The sequence below is a fragment of the Carassius gibelio genome, chromosome A7, assembly GCF_023724105.1.
Source record: "Carassius gibelio isolate Cgi1373 ecotype wild population from Czech Republic chromosome A7, carGib1.2-hapl.c, whole genome shotgun sequence".
In the NCBI taxonomy this organism is placed as follows: Eukaryota; Metazoa; Chordata; class Actinopteri; order Cypriniformes; family Cyprinidae; genus Carassius; species Carassius gibelio.
In genome coordinates, this window is record NC_068377.1 from 4,526,695 (window position 1) to 4,552,352 (window position 25,658).

The 25,658-nt window shown below is 35.7% G+C and overlaps 1 protein-coding gene across 2 annotated transcripts in view; it reads left to right on the top strand.

The window, feature by feature from the left end:
* The first annotated feature begins 447 nt into the window (after positions 1–447).
* LOC128016463 (inactive ubiquitin carboxyl-terminal hydrolase 53) overlaps positions 448–25,658 on the top strand; it is a 46,581-nt gene continuing 21,370 nt past the window's right edge. The window contains exons 1-9 of one of the 2 annotated variants that reach the window (XM_052600980.1): positions 448–907; positions 13,312–13,543; positions 13,694–13,859; positions 18,968–19,060; positions 19,167–19,301; positions 20,887–21,000; positions 21,784–21,866; positions 21,996–22,080; positions 24,248–24,394. In XM_052600980.1, coding sequence (XP_052456940.1) covers positions 13,716–13,859; positions 18,968–19,060; positions 19,167–19,301; positions 20,887–21,000; positions 21,784–21,866; positions 21,996–22,080; positions 24,248–24,394 — 801 coding nt within the window. In that variant the 5' untranslated portion in view covers positions 448–907; positions 13,312–13,543; positions 13,694–13,715. Of the gene's footprint in view, positions 908–929; positions 1,033–13,311; positions 13,544–13,693; positions 13,860–18,967; positions 19,061–19,166; positions 19,302–20,886; positions 21,001–21,783; positions 21,867–21,995; positions 22,081–24,247; positions 24,395–25,658 lie in introns of those variants that run through there. The other variant, XM_052600981.1, reaches the window with a different exon arrangement.

Consider the following 25,658-nt stretch of genomic DNA (forward strand, 5'->3'; position numbering starts at 1 on the left):
TATATATATATATATAAATAATCAAACGATTAATCGCGATTAATCGAATACAAAAAGTTTTTGTTTGCATAATATATGCGTTCTGTGTATTATATATATATATATATATATATATATATATATATATATATATATATATATATATGCTAAATACACATACATACAACCTATATTTTGAAAGTATTTACATGTATTTACATTTCTATATTTATATTCATATAATTTATAATTATTTAGATATTAATGTTTTTTGTTAATGTTTTTTGGCCATATCGCCCAGCCATACAGTAAAGTACAGTACAGTACAGCCATGTCGTTTTGTTCAGCTCACTTCACGCAATTAGTTCAGCTGACGCGTTATGCACTACAATTCAACAGTCAAGAAGCCCAGAAAGGATTGAAACACAGCCACCAAAACGAGTCTCTAGCTGCTCCGTGTCGGCACAGCAGAGGAAAGTGTGAGAAAGCAGGAGAAACTCCTCCCTTCGACGTGCTGCACTGGGACAGATCGACTGCAGTACACACTGTATCGGAGAGGAGAGGAGGAGTTACACCTCAGCACCGAAACCAGCTGGAAACTCAGGTGCCCCGCAGTCAGCCAGAGCCAGTGAACTCATGCCAGCACTGCACGCGGACTACTGCGGGGACCGTTCACTTTACAGGATTTTAACTGACTAAAGAAAGAGTGAAAACAACATTAAGTCATGAGAACGAAGGTGCTTATGATATTATGTTTATAGTGCACATCTTTACCGGTGTGTGTTCGTGAGTCGTCTGTCGCTTCCGCTTTTCCGTCCAGCAGTTTGACGCCGACATTCAGCAGGAGTCAATAGGATTTTTTGTCACACAGTAAACTATTTCACTGGACACTGAAAGGAGGGAATATCAGTCATTCATTGTTCATGTGGTGAGTAGACGTGTCTCTTGTCATGTCAGTACATTTTGTTTTGGTCAAACTTTTCTTCGCCATGTTTCACTCGTCAGTGCGCATGAGGCGGAAATGCACCTGAACCGGAAATGCACCTGAACCAGGTGAACGCGCGCGCAACATTTCGCAACAAAACTAGCACTGCAACTTGAGTGACTGTTTACATTTAGAGCTTTTACATGACCAACCCCTTTAAATAATTCATTTAATAAGTACAGAGTACGTGTAATGTTAAAACGTAGCCTTCGAGTTTGTATAGTCGCTTCACATTAATATATTTCCAGTAGTTAAGCATCACTTGATTGATCTCAATTACTGCTTGGTCCGAATCCGCTTTTATACTCCCCTACAATACTATACAATACTAAAAAAGCTGAATCTCTTAAATGTATCACTACATTTGCTTTATCCTAATGAAATGTAACATATTCACACCAATGAGAAAATTGACTTACTGATAGCAGTATTTGTGCTTCGTGCCTCACTTATATTGGAATTGTATTTTAATAATTTATATGAAAAGACTATGTCAGAGATACAGATAAATATATTCACGAATGGGCATTTAATGGTATTTGAGACAAGAATAATGTGCTACACCTACACCAACTTAAACTGCAAATTATCATCAGTTTGTTTGTATTTCCTTCTACTAAAAATATTCGAACATCCTTAAAATAACAAGAAAAGATAATAGATTCATATAGAGGAGATATCTTGTTTAATTTTCTTAAACATTTACAAATACGCACATGCTGATTTAGAAATGAATTAATGATTGACTGGTTAATTCAACATGATCTTTGAATGCAATTAATTTTTTTATATTGTTGCTATGACCTTAGAGAGTAAAAATAACTGAATGGAAATGGATAAATTATCATATCAGGTTTTGAGGATTTTATTGTAGTTTGGCTGTTTTATATATATAGAGAGAGAGAGCGAGAGAGAGAGAGATTGCATCTGGGAATGCAAATGTTGTTTGTTTCTTTGCAACAAACATTACAGCTGATTAAATTGGCTCCACACACCTGCCAAAGCACTCCTCTCATTAAAGTTTGCTGCCCGTGCATTTCATTTGAACACCGTGCGATTGCAGAAGTTTGGCACTTATGCACAAGGCTAGTTATGTCAGCTTTTCTTTGGCTCATTTAGTTAGACAAGAAAATTGCAGCACACATTTGCTTTCCCTATGATCCCTCAGGATATTTATATGCCATTAGTACTTCAAAAATCTTAGTGTGTATTAGTGTGGTGACTTTTTAGTCCAAAGTAAACAAGTCATAGATATTTGTATTGAAATAAAAAAAGAGTATTGTGCAATTGGGCAACATTCATTTAGTTTCTAGCACTTTGCCTTTTTCATCATGCTTGTATTTGCTCTGCTGGTGCCTACGTTTCTCCCCACACCAGTGAAATCAAGACGACGTGGCAGAACCGCTGCATCTCCCTCTGTGGCCCTTCTTTCATCTGGGATGAGTTCAGTTTCCTAACCGCCCGCAGATCTGTAGAAAACACTGATTTCAGATCAGTTCGCATCTGTTCCCTGCCGAGGTGTTTCCTGATGGAAATGAATGAAATATTTGGGGAGCAGTTTCGTGGAAAGGCCAGTTACGCAGATCGAGTTCGTGGAAACTAGGATGGGTTTGAATACAGTATGTCCTGTAACTAGCGCAGTGCAATGCGCTCATAGGTTTTGCATAGGCGTGTGCATGAACGTTCATGTGACTGCGGGCGTGTTTCAGCCTGAAAAATAGGACTGTTTGTGTGAGCTTAACAATGATGTCACATTTATGAATCATACATGAAAGGACAACATTGCCAAATTAACATTACATTTGAGGCTGTGGATTTTTCTTTTTTTTCTTTTGACAAATACAGTACAACTTTTACCTTAAAGGAAAACCTTCATAGAATAGTTCAAAACTGAAAATTTGCTGTAAACATATGCACCCTCAGGCCATTTAAGATGTAGATTTGTTTCTTCATTGCAACGGATTTGGAGTAATTCAGCATTGCGTTACTTTGCCCCCAATAGATCCTCTTCAGTGAATGGGTGCCATCAGAATGATGTCCAAAAAGCTGATAAAAACACTAAAATAATCCACACTACTCCAGTCCATCAGTGAACATTGTGAGAAGTGAAAACCTGCGAGTTTGTAAGAAACAAATTTATCATTAAGATGTTTTTAACTTCAAACTGCTGCTTTCAGCTAAAATATGTGTCTATAGTGATGCTTCATCCAATGAAAAGTCAATATTCTGTCTCCTCACATCAAAATCTACCGTGTACTGTATATTTCGTGTATATTTCTCTCCCAATTCAAATGAGATGACTTTTTCACTTTAGAAAGAAATAGTATGGATCCCGGAATCAACTTGCTTGAAGTAAAAAACGTCTTAATGATCGATTTGTTTCTTACAAACATGCAGCTTTTCATTTAATAAGATGTTAACTGATGGACTGGAGAGGTGTGGATTATTGTGATGTTTTCATCAGCTGTTTGGACTCTCGTTCTGACGGCACCCATTCACCGCAGAACAAGCCATTCTTTAATATGAGTTTATTTTCTCTGCTAACTTTCTTCATGCTTGTCAAGATGCTACTCCAAAAGTAACTGACAGGTGCATGTGGGTAAATCTTTCCAAAGCGGTAGAAGTTTTTGCTGATCTCTCTAAATCCAAATAGTCCTCTTCTCAGCACAGCAGCCGGCTGCTTCATTTGTTATTGTTTGCAAGGAATCCTCCTCTGAATATCTGGAAGTGTCTGACTAAGCACCGCACTAATAATGCATGAAGCCACTGAAGCTGAATGAATATTTTAAACCATTTTTCAGTTCGAAAATGAAAGGAAAGCGAGTTGGTTGCCTCTTTGTGAATTTGACATTCATTGGCAAGCCGTAAAAGGAAGCGAGGAAATGTTTCGGAAGTCGAGTACGTTTCAGAGAGGATATTGTACTTCAGTCACTGATAAATGTTGATGTCTCGATAAATCTGTTTCTGTTTGTTCAGGAGCTGTTTTGTCACTTAAGTATTAATGTATTATGTGTTTAATGGCCGTGACCTGCCCGGTGTCTCTGAACTCAAAGTGCTGAGCGCGTGCTGGAACGCAATGCATGACCAACAGGAAGCCCACACAGGAAACGGCCGCTGCATTGTTGCTCGAAGCCAAAACAGCCTTCTCCGTTCCTTCGGGAATTCTGCCGCTCCCTTCAATGTTGTTTCAGGGTTTCAGGAGCGTGTCATGTTTCGCGTTTTGCCTCGGCAGTGTGTGGCCCATGAGGGCAAAACTCTCTTTTGTGTGTAATTCTTGTAGGTTTGCTGTCAGAAAAGGATGTTATTCTTCACAGAGCGATGATGTGGTTTTTTAGCACTTGTTGCTGTGGCGTGTGGCCGTCTGTGATTCTCATTTGGTCATTTTCACTGTGTCTTTCCTAAATGCTTCTGACATCTGGTTGCTAAATAAGACTCCTGGCTTTTTTTTTTTAGGTCTGGATCGTCATTTATAGATGTCAAAATCTTTGTTTGTTTCATTGCAGAACTATCCATCTACTGTCTCTGCAGCTGTTTCTCATACAAATAATTTTCAGAATCCGCCCTCAGATATTTTTATCATACATTGCAACATTATGATACATGTTTCAATCAAACGCATCATTACATTGCTGTTTGGGAGTGTGCAGATCGCCTAATCTGATTTTACCAAGTGAGACATGTTCCTGGGACAACATCTTTGTTGACCCTGGAACAACATTGTAATTAACCAATCAGATTTGAAGAACCAGTTTATAGATTTTGTGAAGTTTACGCTTAAAATCACTGTTAGGTGCTTGTACATCAGTGTCATTCATCTATCATTTCTTCTGATTTTAGGGATTACTCATGGTTAAGGTTAGGTTTAGGTGTAGGGATATGGTTAAGAATATATTTTTGGAGTAAAATGTTGTTCCAGGGTCAACAAAATATGTTGACCTAGGAACACATCGGACTTGGCAAAATCAGGACGTGCGTGCAGATCAGATTACTGTTGTTGTGTGTTAGTTTGCATAATCTGTCAGTGTACAGTGATTCAGACGTTTTGTCACTGCTGAAAAGACAAGAATGTGGGGTTGCATACAGTAGCTTCTGTTTCACAACGCTCTACTTTTATTTGTCATACATGTGCTCTTTTCTTAAGGAAAGGAGTTCATCCTCAAATATTCTGTTGCCTTGAATAAGAACGGTATGTAACCAGAATGTGATGCAATTTGACCACATTTCTTTTTCGAGTCAAATCATGATGAGTTATGTTGCATGGACATTTTGAGTAGGAGATGAAAAATGAGTCAATAAATAAAGATGAGCTCATTAAACTTTTGAACTTTGTAGATGGTTGTGTGGCAGAAATCAGTTTTCGTATTTTTACATTAGCTTTAATATTTTATCAATGTATATTTTCTGTTACACATGTGATTAAATGATCTTTTGAGTGATTTATACCTGCAGGCACTTCATTACTCTGTGAATCTCCTCTCAGTCGATCTGCGGAGGGATCGTTATATTAGCCCAGGAAAGATATTAAACAGTTTGAGATTAGTTATTCCATCATAGCCCTTTGAGCTCCATATTTGGAGAAAGTATAATCTAGGAGCAGCAGTGATCATGGTAGGTAATTAATATGCAGGTAATATAAAACTAATATATAAGGAGAATGAGCCATTTATTATTTGTACTTCAAGTCTTTAATATTCAATTAGCAGTAAATCAGTTTAATGTGAGTGAGATGAAGTTTTGTTAGTGTGGGAGATAGAATACAAATAAAAGTGGGCGGACTGTCCCATTGCGTGTTTTATTTTTAGGATTTTGCACAAAAATGTCTCAGATTCAGTGAATCATTGTAAATTAGGAAGCTGATCAGAGGCATGAAGAGAACACAGGAAATGATGTCATGTGCAGTTAATTTCAGCTCTTTGTAGAAAGGCTGGGGGATATCCTCACTTACATTAGGTAAGGAATGAAAGAGCCACATGGCATGAGTGTCATCATTGCTGTCAGTGAAAGTCTCCTTTTGTAGCTGTGAAGTTCTGGCACCTAGAAATGGCTAAACATTCAGTCCTATGCTCATATTCCACTTGCATATACTTTTAAAATGAGTTCTTATTATAGAAATACTATTCTTTAAAGGAATATACATAAGTGCCAACTGAATGTACTGTTTTCAGATTAGGGCTGTCAATTTTGAATATTTATCGAATTAAAAACTAAATCCACATTTGAATGCAAAAACATTTGATAAAATGAAAAAAAAAAAAAAAAATTCAAATAAAAAAAATTGTTTAGTTCTGTGTCAGCTATCAGGCAGCCTTTTCAGTGGTGCACGAAATGCGACAACGATGTAAGTGTCATTGCATTTTAATGCCTTTGTCAGTCTATCCAGTTGAACCCACTAGATGTGGCGCAACTGTTATTCACTCAATATATTGCGAAAAACGAGAGCAGCAGTGCGGAGAGGTTGTTGTTTACGTCAAAACTTGACAAAGCCAATCACACAGAATGCATATTTATCACATTTTCTAGAGGGACATGCATATTGCACTCACGTCTCGCACAAGAGAGCAGCACGTTTAGAAAGCCATGTAAAATTAATGTAAGTTCAACTTTAAAAAACGTCTCAACTTTATGGCATTTTTCCACATCCCACTGTATCTGATGTTTTTAAATGAAGAAAGTAACCTACTCTTTGTGTTTGGTTTTTCAGTCCTTTGTGTGAAACTATACATACATGCATAGTGCTGTTTTTTTATTATTATTGTTAAAGGAACTTCACTAATTATATATGGTTTATAAACATTATTTTAAACATTAAGCTTTTTTTAAGTTATTTTATTACGCTTTGAAGAACGTGCATAATATTTTGCGTGATGCAGCCTCTTGTGGCCTCAGGAGAGAAGCTAACTGAAATTATGCCTTTTAATGTGCTTTATAGTGAAAAATGTAAGTGTTTAACACATACAGAATGTCGTGAAAAAGTTCATTTTGTGTCAGTAATTCAACTCAAATTGTCAAATTCGGGTATTAAATAAATTCAATGCACACAGACTGAAGTAATTTAAATTTTTGGTTCTTTTAATTGTGATGATTTGGCTCACATTTAACAAAAACCCACCAATTCACCCACCAATCTCAACTAATTAGAATATGGTGAAATGCCAATCAGCTAATCAACTCAAAACACCTGCAAAGGTTTCCTGAGCCTTCAAAATGGTCTCTCAGTTTGGTTCACTAGGCTACACAATCATGAGGAAGACTGCTGATCTGACAGTTGTCCTGAAGACAATCATTGACACCCTTCACAAGGAGGGTAAGACACAAACATTCATTGCCAGAGAAGCTGTCTGTTCACAGAGTGCTGTATCCAAGCATGTTAACAAAGTTGAGTGGAAGGAAAAAGTGTGGAAGAAAAAGATGCAGAACCAACCGAGAGAACCACAGCCTTATGAGGATTGTCAAGCAAAATCGATTCAAGAATTTGAGTGAACTTCACAAGGAATGGACTGAGGCTGGGGTCAAGGCATCAAGAGCCACCACACACAGACGGGTCAAGAGATTTACTGAACCACAGACAACATCAAAGGGATCTTACCTGGGCTAAGGAGAAGAAGAACTGGACTGTTGCCCAGTGCTCCAAAGTCCTCTTTTCAGATGAGAGCAAGTTTTGTATTTCATTTGGAAAACAAGGTCCTAGATTCTGGAGAAAGGGTGGAGAAGCTCATAGCTCAAGTTGCTTGAAGTCCAGTGTTAAGTTTCCACAGCCTGTGATGATTTGGGGTGCAATGTCATCTGCTGGAGTTGGTTCATTGTGTTTTTTGGAAACCAAAGTCACTGCATCCATTTACCAAGAAATTTTGGAGCACTTCATGCTTCCTTCTGCTGACCAGCTTTCTGAAGATGCTGATTTCATTTTCCAGCAGGATTTGGCACCTGCCCACACTGCCAAAAGCACCAAAAGTTGGTTAAATGACCATGGTGTTGATGAGCTTGACTGGCCAGCAAACTCACCAGACCTGAACCCCAGAGAGAATATATGGGCTATTGTCAAGAGGAAAATGAGAAACAAGAGACCAAGCGATGCAGATGAGCTGACTGCGACTGTCAAAGAAACCTGGGCTTCCAGACCACCTCAGCAGAGCCACAAACTGATCACCTCTATGACACGCTGAATTGAGGCAGTTATTAAGGCAAAAGGAGCCCATACCAAGTATTGAGTACATGTACAGTAAATTAACATACTTTCCAGAAAGTCAACAATTCACTATATATATATATATATATATATATATATATATATATATATATATATATATATATATATATATATATAAAACAAATTTTTTTTTTTTTTTATTGGTTTTATGAATTATTCTAATTTGTTGAGATGAATTGGTGGGTATTTGTTAAATGTGAGCCTGTCAGTTTGTTTGCATTTAATTTATTCACAATAATTTCACAATTTGAGTTGAATTGCTGAAATAAATGAACTTTTTCATTACGTTCTAATTCATTGAGTAGCACCTGTAGTCATGAAAGTATGCTCTAAGTACGCTTGAGTGTACTTGAATTCATTACTATATTATCAAGTAGTTTTTTTTAAATACTTTTAACATTTAGGTACTCTACATGTCCCCATTCAATACAGTTAAGTGCACTTATTTTCATATTTGTTCCATCTGCTATATAAAAAATGATAAGACTGGCCATTTTACACAACTGTCCTCAATAAAGCCATACATTAGGAGGTTTTGCACAAAAGGAGTGGGATGAGGTATGTATAAAAGTAGAATGCTTTGGGGTTGGCAGTTTGTTAAAGTCCACAACCTGATAGTAATAGTGAGGCTTGGCATATACCACTGATCAAGTGATCATCAGCTAGATCTGATCTTGCACAGATGTAGCTCACTCTTTATGATGCATTGGTAATGTACAGTAGGCAGTGTGTGTGCTGTATCTTTCCAATGGCAGGTATTTTCTCATTCACTCTTTTTTTTCTGTGCTACTTCACCCCTCGCTCTTGCTGGCCAAGTTTGTGTCATGCTGGGATGAATGACCATGACCGGTGGCTCATGAGCTCAGGAGAAAAAACGTCACCCATAATGTCAGCATTTTCCGCTCTCCAGCTACATCATCACCTGATTGTGAGAGCCATGGTTCGCTCTGCGGCATGCTGCGTTCTGTCACCACGTGTGATGATAAGACCGCAGATGACTGCAGAGGTAAATGTGGGGCTGATGTTTCGGTCTTCTCTAGAGCTGAGAAGTGGGTGAAATCTGAGAGGTCCAAGCAGAAGAAGAGATGACAGTGTGTGGATGTGAGGAATCAAATCAACTTTTTGTTGAGAGTTAAAAACAGACCTCTAACAAACAGTTACTGTAACATTATCCAGAGGCTTTTTTAATACTTCCTCTGGATTTTCTGTTGAAAACCTAAAAGCTGAAGTAATGTGAGAAGGTGATATTAGCGAGGTTTTTAGTTCCCACACTCTAGAAAACAGGACACAATGTATTGTGTTAATATGAAGGAATTTTCCTTAGTGTTTTTATACTGGAGTTTGGTCCATACTTTGAATTACACATTGCATTGTGTGTTAGGGTGAAAATAAATGTCTGTAATATTTTATTTAAATAATATAAATATATATATATATATATATATATATATATATATATATATATATATATATATGTGTGTGTGTATATATATATATATATATTTTTTTTTTTTTTTATCCAATTCATGCTTTATTAACTTTACATTTTTTTAAGTATTTAAAAATGTTCTTGTATATCCACCTTTTAAACGTTATAGTTATATTTCATGGATGCTTCTCATGAAAAAAAATATCAAATTGAACTCTAAAATAAAAAGAGAGAGAGAAAAAAATTAACTGATTGACAATTTTCATATTTTTCACTTTTCAATATTTGAGATATTTACATGATATTTACATTTTCCTATCAAATTACCATTACCATAATGTGAAAAGCGTCTTTCTTACTGTAATACAATATTGAAAATCATCTTGTCTGACCTTTTTTCGATCTAAATAAAAAAAATTATAAATTAAAAATTCATAGTCACTAAATGCTTGGAAATATTAGTTAAGTTTAAATTGTGAATCCAAACCAAAAGCACCTGAACATTATGTTTCACCAAACTAGTTGTGATTGGCCCAAACTGGAACATGTGTGAGATGTGTTCATAGAAGTGTGTCTCCGGGGCCGAACACGGAGCCTAATCCTGAAGACAAGAACTCTTTAGCAACACTGCGGCTTAAGTGATCATGCTATTGCTATTGCAGACTGTGAGTACATTAATGAGAAAGGCACCCCGTAACCTCAATGTAGGGGTTTTTGCCTTGTTTACATGCTGCTTTTTTGTTAAATATAACCAGAAATACTGTTAATAGATCAGTGGTCAAACTCTGTTGGTCACCTCAAACAGCTACTGAATTATTTGAATACCAGTGTGAATGATATGCAGTTCAACAATATTTTTCATTGCTGTCAGTGTACAGACATGCTTTGATAGTGCTCGGTCTGTACAAAAAAATAACCAACATCATTTTGACTTCATGCTTTCTCAAGTTTGAAGACATACTCATGTGTTGATGCATTTCTAATGCTAGGAAACCTCCAGTTGCATGAATGACATTCCAAGTGAGTAACACACAAATACGTAGCTTCTCTTCACTCTTAACACTTTGGTGCTTTTTGTCATTTGTGAACAAAACATTGTATTTTTTGGATATAAGTTTTTATTTTTATTAATTAATAGTTTTTTTAATGTCATCAGAATGGTACAAAACTTGTTTTGGCACTTGCTATGTGAACATGCTAATGGCATAGTTCAAAAATGTTAAATGGTACTGGAACAATTATGGAAATTATCATTGGAAATGAATGGGAAACCAATTTTATCTAGTGGAAGAGTTTTGAGATATCAACTTCAAATTTAAAAACACAGCTTGTTTAGACTTATGGCTTTGATTTTCTCACAGATGTAGAGTAAAACCTGTTTTGGAAAATAGAAAATTTCATATTAGATTTAAAATGATATTTTTGTGCATTTTTTATAATAATAAACTTAAGCTTCAACAATTTTGCAAACTTCAATTTAACTTTTTTCAGCAGTACTCTGCCTGCTAATGTGTCTCTTTTAAAAAAAGGCCAAATTGAAGTCTGTGGTCCATAGCATTTAGATTTACCATTGGAAATGTCATGTCTTTGCTCAAAAAGGTGGTTTACAGGTAATAAATTGATCATAAATATAATTTAGTACCATCAAATCCCCTAAAAACATTTAAACCTTTCTTTTGCACAAAAGGTTATTTGTGGAGAAAAAAGTTTTTTTTTTTGATTGCTGCAAAAATCCCTTTTGGAACCTTTATTTTTAAAGTGTGTTGAGAATACTATAACCGATATGCTGAAACTGAACTTAGTAGCAAACCAAAAGTAGCAAACAGTCTCCCACATGTTCTTATTTTTAGCTTTTTATTTTCACTAAATCAAGCAGTTCCTCCCTTGATCTTCTCCAGACCTCCACGCCATAATCTACAAGCCAACAACCAATCTAGTGTGGAACCTTTTTGGAAACTTAATGTCCTGTTCTGTTTTTAATATTGGTATCAGATGAATACATGAATACATCAGCATGATCTCATAGAAAATCTTGTAAAGGTTCTTCATCTGAAAGGAATTTTAAAATGACAATGTGAGCAATGCTTGTGGGTGATATACTGTAGGCCTACTAGAAATGAAAAAACAGTTAAAAGTTGTGAGATTTGAGTATTGCAGCTGTAACAATTAGGATACATGATGGAGAATGGACTTTGCATTCAGTCACTAAGCAGAACAAAGTGGTCAACAACCAAAAATGTAATTTCTTTTTGTGAGTAAAACTTGTCCAATGCTTCAGTTAGGGTGGATAGCATATTTTAAGATCCATGGGTGTGTTTCAAAATGCTCCCTAGTTTAGTAATAAGTACTCTGCCCAAGGGAGTCAGCCATTTGTAGTGATGGCGTATTGTCAAAATCATTCCTCCATGCACTTAAAAATATGCTACCTGGAACTTCCTAGAATACACATGGATTTTGTCTGCTGAGATGAATGGGAATGCTAATGAATGCTAGCTTTATCCAGGTATTATAGACATCATTATTAAATAATAAGTTATTGGTCAATAAACAAGAAGGATACTGTCTATACGACAGTGTCTTTGTTGAAAGGCCATTGATATTTAGTGATATTCAGCAATATTATTGATTCGACTGCACTGACACTATCGGAGAAAACTTGAACTGTCTTTTGTAGAGTTGCCTTTGTCAGTGTTTCAGAGTTGATCAATTATGAAACCACTTCAGTTAATGAACTGAATTGAATTAACATTGAACTAAATAAAGCTAAACAATGACACTTGTCTTCTGTAGAGCTTTTTCTGGTTAAATCCATTGTTTTGTAATTGATGAACTGTAATTGAACTAAACTGAATCAACATTGATGTAAAATGAACTGAATTATGGTACAAGTATTGTCTTCTATTATACTGCTTTATAGCTGAATATAATCATAATTGATTACCTTTGCAGCATTGACACTTATTGAACTGAACTGAATCAACATGGAACTAAACTGAGCTAAACGATGATGCTTGTCTTCTGTGGAGCAGCTTTAAAGCTAAATTGAAGTTGTTTCATAATTGATTAATTTTGCAATATTTACATTCATTTTTTCTTGTTTATTATTGTACATATGCTACAGTATGTACAGTGCATTATGTTTGACAATGACTTGACTTGAAGTTAACAAATATGCGTTAATGCAGCGTCACTGTGTTGATATTGACTCATTATAACAGTTAAGGTATCAAGGCCATTGCTAGCGGCCAAATTTTGTTAGATTTTCAAGAGGAAGCAACAAAGTAGCTGCATTTACATATTTTGTCTGTTATTCCTTCTCTGTGCACTTGCCAAAACCTTGTCATGCTGTCAGTCTGTTCCTGTTGGGCAACATTAGCTTGCTTGCATAGAAACAAGTTGGTGCAAAGCCATAAAAAGGTTAAACAATAACATTATTCAGTGCAGCAATACCAGTTGGATGAGCTGACCTACTGACTTTTGCACAGTTTTGAATGTTTAGCCACTCCTCTCATTAGTGATTTGTAAGGAGGTCTTTATAATGATATGGAGTTTTGTGTTGTTGTGGTCAGTGTCTCAATTTGAAGAAATCAATATACGTGATAAACCAGGCTCACATTTAATGTGTAGATGTATTTTTGTAATCAGTCATTCAAGCAGACATGTTAAAATGCTCTTTAAATAATTCATGCATTGCTTTGCTTCTGTCCACAGAGTGAGTCCTACTCATCCTAAGGCTGATGTCCTTCAAGAGCAGCGTCTGAAACATGGATGACCCTTTAAAGGTTGACTGATTCCAGCTGACACCTTCATAACTATGCTGCGAGTCTTGCAAGGCCTGATGGCCACAGTAGCCACCAACAACCCACCCAAATCCTCAACCTAATTCAGGGAATGATCAAACCATCCTTTCTACGACACACATCAAGAGACCTCTTACATACAGGTTAGTAACAAAAATGAAACTGTTTTACTCAATGACTGACTAAAACTTGTAGGAAATGGACAGTAAGAACCTCAAGTTAACCTCTCATAACGACCCTTTCCCATTTTGACTAGTAAAATTACTTGAAATTACAACTTAAACCTTCTGCAGGACACCAGATATCCCAAATCCAATGGCATGGGCCAAGTTCTTCAGGAGACCAGGAGGCAATCTTGGCAGGTCTTACCAGCCAGGATCTATGCTATCCTTGGCCCCCACCAAGGGACTACTAAATGAGCCGGGACAGAACAGCTGCTTCCTCAACAGTGCAGTGCAGGTATGTGTTTAACCCAAAGCTAAGGAAACAGTTGCATGAGCAGGTTTGTTTTACATGCCTGCTTTTGACATTAATACTATTGTTTACTTGGAATAAATATACTTAAAAATGCGAGTATAAATGAATTAAATAAGTGAAATATATATAATTGTGTAAAAATAATGTGTATGTACTAAACAGTTTTAATAACATATTTAAATGCATTTAATTCATTTATTTTAAGACTTCATTTATTTGTTACACAAAAACTTAATATTGCAAAATATTATTTTTTATTTAAAATAACCGTTTTCAGTTTTGATATATGTTAAATGTCATTTATCATTAGCATCATTACTCCAGTCTTTAGTGTCACATGATCCTTCAGAAATCAGTCCAATAAGCTGATTTTCTACTCAAGAAACATTTCTTATTTTTAGCAATCTTGAAAACAGTTATACTGCTTAATATTTTTTTTTCCTTTTTTTCAGGATGAGAAAGTTGTTTTTAACTGCATTTATAAGAAATAGACATCTTTTGAAACCATGTAATTGTCTCCACCCTCTTTCAAAAAAAAATAATTATTATAATTATATGTAGTAAAATCTAAGGGCAAAATTTAACATAAAAACTTTAATACTTAATTTATTAACATTTAATGGCTAAAGTCTTCATCTTTGAATAAACTAAATACAAGTGGTCGACCGATATATCGCCAAGGCCGATATTTAGCATTTTTTTAAATATCGGCATCTGTGTTCGGCACTCCAGACTTTTACTTTGACATTGCTGAGAAAGGCAGCACCTGAGCTCAGTGCTCATTCTACCTCTTGTTTGCCGTCGTTGTTAACAGTTCTGTCTAATACGGATAGAAGTCTGTCTAATAAACAGATAGAATGGTCAAACAAAGGAATTAATGTATACAAAAAGTATCTCGTATAACCCCACTACTTAAGAAACACACCCTCGACCCATCTCTTTTAGAGAACTACAGACCAGTTTCCCTTCTTCCTTTCATTGCAAAACACTTGAACGAGCTGTGTTCAACCTCCTTGACAGCAACCAGTCTGGTTACAGAAGTGGACATTTCAACTGATTCTCCATTGTTGGACATTCAAGTCTCCATTGTTGGACATTCAAGTGGACATTCAACTGATTCTCCATTGTTGAAGCCCTAAGACTGTCAAGAGCGGAATCCAAATCTTCAATACTTATCTTGTTAGATCTGTCCGCTGCTTTTGAAATGGTTTACCACCAAATCCTCCTGTTAACAGTACTGACAGAAGGCATCTCAGGAACTGCACTCCAGTGGTTTGAGTTTCACCTATCAGATAGGTCCTTAAAGTATATTGGTGAGGTGAGGTGTCCAAGTCACAACATCTAACTACTGGGGTGCCTCAGGGCTCAGTTCTTGGACCACTTCTCTTCTCTGTCTACATGGCATCATTAGGTTCTGTCATTCAGAAACATGGCTTTTCATACCACTGCTATGCTGATGACACTAAACTCTACCTCTCATTCCATCCTGATGATCCGACGGTAGCTGCTCGCATCTCAGCTTGTCTAACAGACATTTCTTACTGGATGAAGAACCACCACCTTCAACGCAACCTTGCCAAGACAGAACTGCTTGTGGTTCCAGCAAACCCATCATTTCATCACAAACTCCTTCAAAAACAGCCTGAAACCTTGGAGTTATGATTGATGATCATCTAACTTTCTCAGACCACATTGCTAAAACTGTCCGGATCTGCAGATTTGCTTTATTCAACATCAAGAAGATCAGTCCCTTTCTTTCGGAAAATGCTGTACAACTCCTTGTTCAAGCTCTTGTTCTGTCCAGGCTGGACTATTGCAATGCTCTCTTGGCAGGTCTTCCTGCCAGTTCTATCAGACCTTTACATTTAATCCTGAATGCTGCAGCAAGATTAATTTTTAATGAGCCGAAAAGAACACGTCACACCTATTTAGGAATTTGCACTGGCTGCCAATAGCTGCTCGCATTAAATTCAAGGCATTGATGTTTGCATACAACCACCACTGGCTCTGCACCCCTTTACCTAAATTCATTACTTCAGACTTAGATGCCCTCTAGAAGCTTGCGTTCTGCAAGTGAACGTCGCTTGATTGTTCCATCCCAAAAAAGCACAAAGTCACTTTTACGGACTTTAAAATGAAATGTTCCCCCCTGGTGGAATGACCTCCCCAACTCAATCCGAGCAGCTGAGTCCTTAGCCATTTTCAAGAATCGGCTTAAAACCCATCTCTTCCATCTTTATTTGTCCTTCTAACTTTAGCACTCATTATTATAATTCTATCAAAAAAAATCGAACTATTTCTATTATTTTTCTATTCTATCTGTTTTCTTTTTATTTATTATCTTATTTAAAAGCCCTTGCTACGTGTACTGTGTTTAAGCTAACCGAGACTTGCTATAGCACTTATATATCATTGCTCTTTTGTTGTTTTTAATTGCTTCAAATGTCCTCATTTGTAAGCCACTTTGGATAAAAGCGTCTGCTAAATGACTTAATGTAAATGTAATGTAAATGTGTGTATATATGTATGTGTGTGTGTGTGTGTGTGTGTGTATATATGTATATATATATATATATATATATATATATATATATATATATATATATATATATATATATATATATATATATCGGCTATCGGCCCCCTGTTTTCCAAGATATTGGCGTCGGCTGTCAAAAAACCCATATTGGTCGACGACTACTAAATACTGTTACCTAATTCATAACCCTTATATATAAAAATATGGAGACTGGACTTACCACAATCCCATCAAAATTTTACGCCACCCCCTGAACATTCTTTTCACTCATTGGAAGTCCGGCCTTTAAAGCAAACTGTCATCTCCTCATTGTCTACGGAGAGAGAATTCACTGCATCCAAACTCTGACTAATGGAAGTCAGTTTTCCCTTTTGAATGGGACTGTGGACATTATGCTTGAGTCTATCTGTTATCCCTTTCTTTTACTCATCACCATGGAATGAGGTCATGCTCAGACTAAGTTGTCTGGGGCTAAGGGAAAGACACTGAGTGAAGAGTAACCTTACTCTGGCAGTCCAAACTCCCAACACAGATACACACACACACATACAGAAAGATGAACAGCTCTCACCCCCATCTTGTCATGGCCTAATCTCCCTCAAGATCTTCCACCATGCAAGGAAAATGAGTCATAATTCTTGGAGTTTTAACAACAAAATGACGCCTAATAAGAAAAGGCAAAGTCATACAATAATGCATTTTTTCAGATTGGCACTATGAAGTCGTCATGCAAAACCAGAATAATATTTTAGGAGTTTAAAAAGACAGATTAGAGGAGAAGCACACTTTTGCCAAATTTATGTTGCAGAGGTACTTCTGAAGTGGCATTTAGCTGTCATTACACGGACTGTTTAATGCTGCTCAGAAGTGGCATGAATGCATTTATACAAATGCAAATGCAGCCGTATGCTTTTGTACTAGGTGCTAAAGCTGGTCAGAACAGGCTTAATTTAGTATGGCTTTTTTGCGGCATTACATCTTTACACAGATTTTTGAGCAGGCATAGAACAGCCTTAACTTAGCTGTGTAAAGATGCCTTATTTTGAGATGCTTCCTACACAATGTTGTTTTCGTCAACGATGACGACAACGGAATTATTTCGTTGACGCACCTTTTTTTTATGACGATAACGCGACGATGACTAGCTAAAATGGCTCTAATGTGACTTAAACATGACGAGACGTTTTTGAGTTTTCGTTGACGAGACGAGACGGAACGAAAATGATTATAAGTCTGACGTTCACAATGCATATAATTTCTGCCTGTTTTGGAGAAGCACCCGGCTGCAGCCTGCAGATCGAGGCGGGGATGCACGTACTTTTAAATGCGCACTTCAGCAGCGCAGCACACTGTGACTCCATGTTGCTTTGAGCACATCATTCTGCACCTGCGATGTGCATACGCGCTTTGTGCGCTCTGTTTTGAAGCGTTTCATATTATCATGGTTTTGTGCACTGAAAGATTATTAAAAGCCTATATTTTTTTTATACCTAGCCTACACAATACATTTCAAATGAGCATAATTTAATTGTATATTATTTGTGTGTAGTGTAGGCTATATAAATACACACACTGCTTAGCTCTTGACATCCATATATAAATATAAAATCGTGATATTTGCTGCGGGGTGAGGGCTTCGATAACTCTCTCTTTTTTGACCATACATGTGTTTGCATCCCTGAATGTTTGTGTCACTTTTATTAGACAGGGTTGTATGGTGTTTGTGTTTACAAATAATATGCATCTTGATGTTGCACTGGCAGACAAGTTGAAGCACAAGTTGTAGAGCATATGTATGTGTTCCTCAATAGCTTATATTTTGGGCACGTTGTTCATTGCACTTTAGCAATTTCTCAAATAAAGCCACAATTGCCAAAGTAAGAATCTTTGTGTTAAAGCTTTTAAGGTTAACTGTTGTTTTATGAAGTCCATTTCCAATACTTTTTAATCTAAATTAATTTGCTAAAGACTACTTTTTAGTTTTTTACTAAAATTGACTAAAACTTGGCTAAAACCTTTTTGTGTTTTCATCGACTAAAACTTGACTAAAACTATCAAGTTTATAAGTGACTAAAATGTGACTAAAACTAAAAAGCATTTTCGTCCTAAAGACTAAGACTAAAACTAAAAGGGCTGTTACAAACTGTTTCAGAAGACATCTTTACACAGCCAAGTTAAGGTTGCTCATAATTCTTTGCAAATACACAATGCTGAATAAAAGCTAAATTAAGACTACTCTGACCCACCTCAGCTCCTAGTATCAAACTACTGTATAAAGGTGCAGTTGCTGTGTAAATGCATTTTTGCCATCTCTGAGCAGCATTAAACAGACTATGTAAGACACCTGTATCAAATTTACCCAGCAAAGGTGGCACATAAGTGCTTCTGAAATGCCATTTAGGTGTCTTTGCACAGACTGTTTAATGCTGATCAGAGGTGGCATAAATGCATTTACACTGCACCTTTTTGCCAACATGATTTCCGTGATTTATTTTTAGATTGTATGAGGTTGAGTTAATTCTAAATCTGAATTTCCTATAATTCCGTGCAGGTTCTTTGGCATCTCGACATCTTCAGACGAAGTCTGCGTCAGATTCCAAACCACTATTGCTTGGGCGACTCCTGCATCTTTTGTGCTTTGAAGGTATTCGCAGTATTTAATGCTTTCTTTAATGCTTTCTTTAAAAATATAATATAAATATAATGTTATAGTGTCAAAAGTTTAAAAGCACTTCATGTTTGTTTTGCAGGGAATATTCTGTCAGTTCCAGCACAGCCGAGAGCGAGCGTTACCCTCAGATAACCTACGTAATGCCCTCGCCGAAACCTTTAAGGATGAGCAGCGCTTTCAGCTAGGATTCATGGATGATGCTGCTGAGTGCTTCGTAAGTGTATTTGTGTGTATTTTTGTATTTTATATTGTACGCACATGTGTGTGTGTGTGTGTGTGTGATTTTCTTTATAATTTAATTTGTATGTATTTGGGTGGGTGATATACAAATAACTACAAATAAGATAATTTGATAATAAAGACAGTTGATATATCCCAGTAATGCATAATACTGAATAGAATATATATAGAAAATTCAAAAGTATATTTTATTTATTGTAAAAAATATATATATTTTAGTTATTTTTCTTTATACTGTTTATATATGTGTTTATCACACTCTAAACACTGTGATCAATTAAAAATGCATTCCAATCAATGCAACAAATCAGACATTTGATATAGCATGTATGGGGAATATCCAATCTTAATTTAATGTGGTAATTTCTTATTGATTTCTTTTATAGAGAGATAAAAGGGAAGATTTCCAAATTAACTCAGTTGCCATAATGTGCATTATGCACAACAAAGATCAAAAGTGTCTCTGTCTCTGTTCACCCTTATGGTATGGGGAGGATTTCTCTTAGGGCTGTCTAATTGCAGTAAACCTGCTTAGCACTGGGACCTGTAATCATTTTCTGTTTAGCACAGCAGGACTGTGGAGAGTCTGTCATTAGCTCAGTAAAAGTCCATTTACATTGCTCCCTTAAACAACCCAATCAATGAAGGATCTCTATCAATGCAAGCCTGGGGTGCACAGATGCGCTCACACTGCTCTCACAGTCAATGCAGGCTCTCTATCAGACTGGGGTAGATCATGCATCCAATGCTTTTGTTTATTTGTGTAAGTTGCCCTGAGCCAGGACAGGGAAAATAAGATAATCTGTACCATAGAAACAAAATTGATCTAGCCTCTTTTCAAAATGGCAAATTGACTTAGTGCTGTTGGTGTTGCTGAATGTGCACACGGTTCTCAGGTTTGAAAGGGTGCATTTAAGCAGATAATAGGCTTGGGGAAAATGACTAAAGCTTAAAATGTGTTCTCTTAATGACAAGGTATGATTGTACCAGCCCAAACGAATTATATATAGTGTGCATATATTTGTGTGTTTGTATATATATATGTGTGTGTGTGTGTGTGTGTGTGTGTGTGTATGTGTATGTGTATGTGTATATATATATGTATATATGTATATATGTATATATATATATATATATATATATGTGTGTGTGTGTGTGTGTGTGTGTATATATATATATATATATATATATATATATATATATATATATATATATAATGTTTTATAATGTATATGCAAAATTATCAAATAAAAATATACTGTCTCTCTCTCTCTCTCTCTCTCTCTCTCTCTCTCTCTCTCTCTCTCTCTCTCTCTCTCTCTCTCTCTATATATATATATATATATATATATATATATATATATATATATATATATATATATATATATATATATATGTTGTTGTTTTCTGTATTAATATGGAAACGTCTTGTGAGAATATATTTATGATTTAATTGTGATCAAGTACAATAATTGTGATCTTCCGGAGAATGTCATGTCAATATTTGTGTAAATTGCCTTAAAGACAGACACTAACTGTAGGTTTTATGTTTTTGATAGGAGAACATTTTAGAGAGGATTCACCTGCACATCGCTCCCGATGCAGAGATCGACGCCTGCACATCGAAGTCCTGTATCACTCACCAGAAGTTTGCCATGACACTTTATGAACAGGTAATGTGTCTGCTTAATACTACACGTGCACACACACGCATGTCATGTGAGTAATAGTGAATTGATCGCCAGATACAGTGGGCGGGAATACTAATACAGGGACATTTACATTCACTCTCCCTTCTTCCTCTGAGATGGAAGCAAAGCCCTGATAATACCATAATAATCATGCAGTATGTTAAATACACTTTCCCTAAAATTTTTTTTTTTTAAGTATTAAGCCACAAGGATAAAATAATATGATCAAAAGTAAAGACCTAAAAAATATTAAGCAGTACAACATTGATAGTAATAATAAATGTCTTTCGAGCGTCAAATCAGCATATTAGAAAGATTTCTGTAGGATTTTGTGACACTGAAGACTAATGATGCTGAAAAATCACAAATAAAAACTTTTAAAATCATTTCAAATTGTAATAATATGTCATAATGTTACTGTTTTTTACTGTATATTTAATCAAATAAATACAGCCTTGGTGATCATAAGAGGCTTCAGTAATCTTATTGACCCCATACTGCCATATTTATGTACGATAGTATTTATTTGGTTCTTCGGAGTATCATAGTTTTACTGTCGTGTATGCCCAGTAAGTATTTCTATTGCATAATACATAAATCAAGGTACAACCATGGTAGAAATAAAATATTTGAGAATAATTAATTCTCGTTTTGCTTGTAAAAGTCATCTCTTACATCACATAGAGTAGTGTAATTGAGGTTTTACATAATATAGCAGTCATCGCTCGTTATGCATGAGTGTGTGTGCTTGTGTTTCCTCTGCAGTGTGTGTGTAGGAGCTGTGGTGCGTCGTCCGACCCGCTACCCTTCACTGAGCTGGTGCACTATGTGTCCACCACAGCCCTCTGGTAAGCCAGCACCATCATGCCAGACATAAGACATGTTTATGTTGGTAGATTGACCTGAAAAGATCAAAAACTGCTTTTATATATATATATATATCTTTTTCTCTTTCGTCTTCTTTCTCTGTGCTCTAGCCAGCAAGTCTTGGAGAGGAGAGATGAGAGGTTTGGGGAGTTGCTTCAAGCCGCCAGCACAGTTGGAGATCTGCGTAACTGTCCGGTAGGTGCCTGGTAATGTTGATTAATAATGTGGCATTTACATGCACTTTCATGCATTTAGTATGATGGCTCTTTCTGCGATGTGATGGCATCAGGCACACTCAAGGACAAACACACACACACACACTCTTCTTATCTGATATGCTGCTAGTGTAACGCCTTCATGTAACGAGATGAGCGAGATGAAACCTGAGACCGGAACGTTCTTCTCACATATCAACACATTCTGCATTTTTAAACAGGCACAGTAGGAAGTTACATCCTACTTCATTCACTGCCAGAAACAGCACAACATTCATGGAGTAATGGAGTCTCACTGGAGTAATAAAATGTTGGGTCACAACAGGGTTATTAATGTAACCTAAAAACATTTTACTGTTACTTGAAGTAAAAATACGAAAAAACTTAAACTTATTTTAAGCTAGTTGCCAAAGCAACATTTGTCATTTTTATGTTGTTTAAATTTTGCGAGGATAGCGGAAGCTAAAATAGTAACTACTTAGATATAGACATAGAATAAAACTATAAGTGGTCAAAGTCAAAGATGAGACAAACATTTTTTGGTGTCTGCATCAAATTCAATTTAAAAAAAAAGTTATTTTTATTAACAAAAGTAAATTACTGTTAATGTTTCAAAAAATAATTTTGTAAAAAATAAATAAAATGTCAAAATACGAGTGAATTAATGTTCTATCATTATTCTATAAAACAACATACTTATTCTGACCTGTACTTATTAAAACATATGAAAAAAGTGCATTTTGAATAATGAATTATATTTTAAATAGTGCTGTCAAATGATCACATCCAAAATAAAAATTATTCCATATGTGTGTGTGTGTCCTGTGTATATTTATTATATATATAAATACACACACATAAACTACATATTTTCAAAAGATTTTCATGTCTATTTTTATATGACTGTACTAGATTATATTATAAATATATGTATTTAATACATAAACATATTTTTCTGAAATATATACATGCGTGTGTGTGTATTAATATATACATAATAAATATACACAGCACACATACATATAAAGTAAACAAAAACTTTATTTTGGATGCGATTAATCGTTAATCGTCAATTAATCGATTAATCACTAATTTTAATACAAAATACAAATACAAAACAAAAATGATTAATAACTTCTTGCTGACAAATGGGTAAAACCTACTGGATTGTTATAAACTTTACAATTATAATTAATATGTATTTTAGGGGCTGCACTGTGACCCTTATATTGAGTCTTTAAATGGCATCTAATTATTATAGTTCTGACAGATTTATTGTTATTTGAATTACTGTTACTTTGACATTTTAGTGGGTGTCTTCTGTAAATCATGTTTCAAATGTATGATAGCTTTTATTTTTTTGCTCAATGAAAAAATTAAACGTGAATCATTATAATGCATTAAAAATGAAAATTAAAGCTGTTATTAAACTTATTTTTTTTTTATTGTTTTGACTTTAAAACCCCTTTTAGTGTTTGAATGACAAAGTAATAAAAAAAAATGACAAAAACTAACATAAAAATTTCTAAAACTTTAACTACATTTGAAATGAAAGTGGACAATATAAACTAATTGAAATTATTAAAACTATAGTAGTATCTCAATTGTTTTCTGTTTTACTGCTTTACTGGGGGTGGGATGCATTTTCATTCAGCTCGTCTGCCATTTTTGTTCAGATTTTTTACAATTTGTATTATACATAGCATGCAAAATCATTTTTTGGGCTGAAATGTGGTGTTTATTGTTTTATAGAACGTGAATTAATTGAATGGTAAAGTTGTTTCGTTCATAGTTTTTATGGTGATTTACAAATTAGGATGTGACCATAAACCTTGGTGTTGATTTAAAACACTGTTGCTCCTTAAACAACATGTAATTCTATTCTAATATCAGAATTATCCAAAATGATTTCAACTGCTGATTTCAAGTATTTTTAGAAAGAAAGTTATTTTAAAATGATATTTTAATTTCTCTCTCTCTCTCTCTCTCTCTCTCTCTCTCTCTATGAAAGAATTGGTCTTAAATATCTTATTAGTTTCTATTTCAAAATGTAATAATTCAGGTATGGTTTTCAACATTGAAATAGAAAAATGCTTGCATGGAACATAACAGCAAACCATTATGTATAATCTCCATCTCCTCAACAGAGTAACTGTGGGCAGAAAATCAAGATCCGGCGCGTGCTGATGAACTCTCCAGAAATCGTGACCATCGGATTTGTGTGGGACTCAGAACAGTCAGACCTCACCGAAGACGTCATCCGATCTCTCGGACCACACCTCAACCTCTCAGGGGTAGGTCTCCTGAATACACTTATTGAATTTACAAGAATCTGCTAATCAGCGTGCAGGTTACCCAGATGTTTATATGTCTGTGAAGATTGAATCTTTGTGGGGAATTCCAATGAAAACCATCTTATTTCTGGCTATTACATAAAATATAGAATTCATAGGAAGCCTACATCTAGATTAAAAGGTTATAAAAAGCTTCTGACGTCACCACGGTCGCTCTTTTACGGTTATTTATTTATTTCTGTAGCACATCTGGTGCGGGTTTTATTGAGGCCAGTTTATGGTGGTGCCATGGAACATAAGTATGAAATAAAGCAGACGTTTATCCTCTTCATAAGACTGAGGTTGTGTAACTGCATCAGTGCCTGAATAGCCCACGTCTGATGACCAGAAAGCCACTGCAGTGGAAGGTCATCTTACTTCCGAGTGTGTAGATGGCGTTCATTACCAGCCTCATGTGTAGGAGTATAAAGCCATGCTTGAGACTTGTTTACCACCAGACAGGCCTTCTGTTTGTGCAACTACATGCATTTCTGATGGCTAAAATGCGTCTATACACTCTTAAAAATTAATATTCCAAAGGAGGTTTTCTCAGTGGTGCCATTGGAGAACCATTTTAAAGAACTTTTGTTGTTGTTGTTGTTAGTGCAAAGAAAATTTGAATATTTAGAACCTTTTTTCAAATGTAAAGAACATTTGGAACACAATGGAATGGTTCTATGGAATTTTATGGTTCTTCGTGGAGCCATCAATGCCAGAGAATAACTTTTTTTAAGAGTCTAGGTGACCTTGCAAGAATCTAGATTGGAAGAATCAGTTCTTTCACTCAGAGTGAACGTCGCAGATGCTAAATAGCATGCATTCATTCTTTACTCCTACTTCCACATTACCACCCTCCAGTATTGGATTCATCTCAGCTGAAAATCCTTGGACAAGTACAAAGGCCTTAATTCATTCCCTGGTTCTCGCTGTGTTGGTGGAGACTTCAGAGGAAAATCGCTCCCCCCCCTGCCTGGAATCCATTGTTTTGTGAGCCTCCGAAGAAAACCAGCTATTCAGGAACCAGGGTGTGATGGAACAAGTGTTGGTTATGCAATAGCTGCTTTATTTAAACTTGTTTCGCCAAATACATCTGTGTTCTGTTACCTACTTCTGCTTTTCCACTCAATATGACTGCAGTCTAGCATATGTAGTTTAAGAAATGCTGCTTAATTGTGATCACAATTATTGCTTTGCGATTATTCTGTGCAGTTTGCTGCGACTTCAT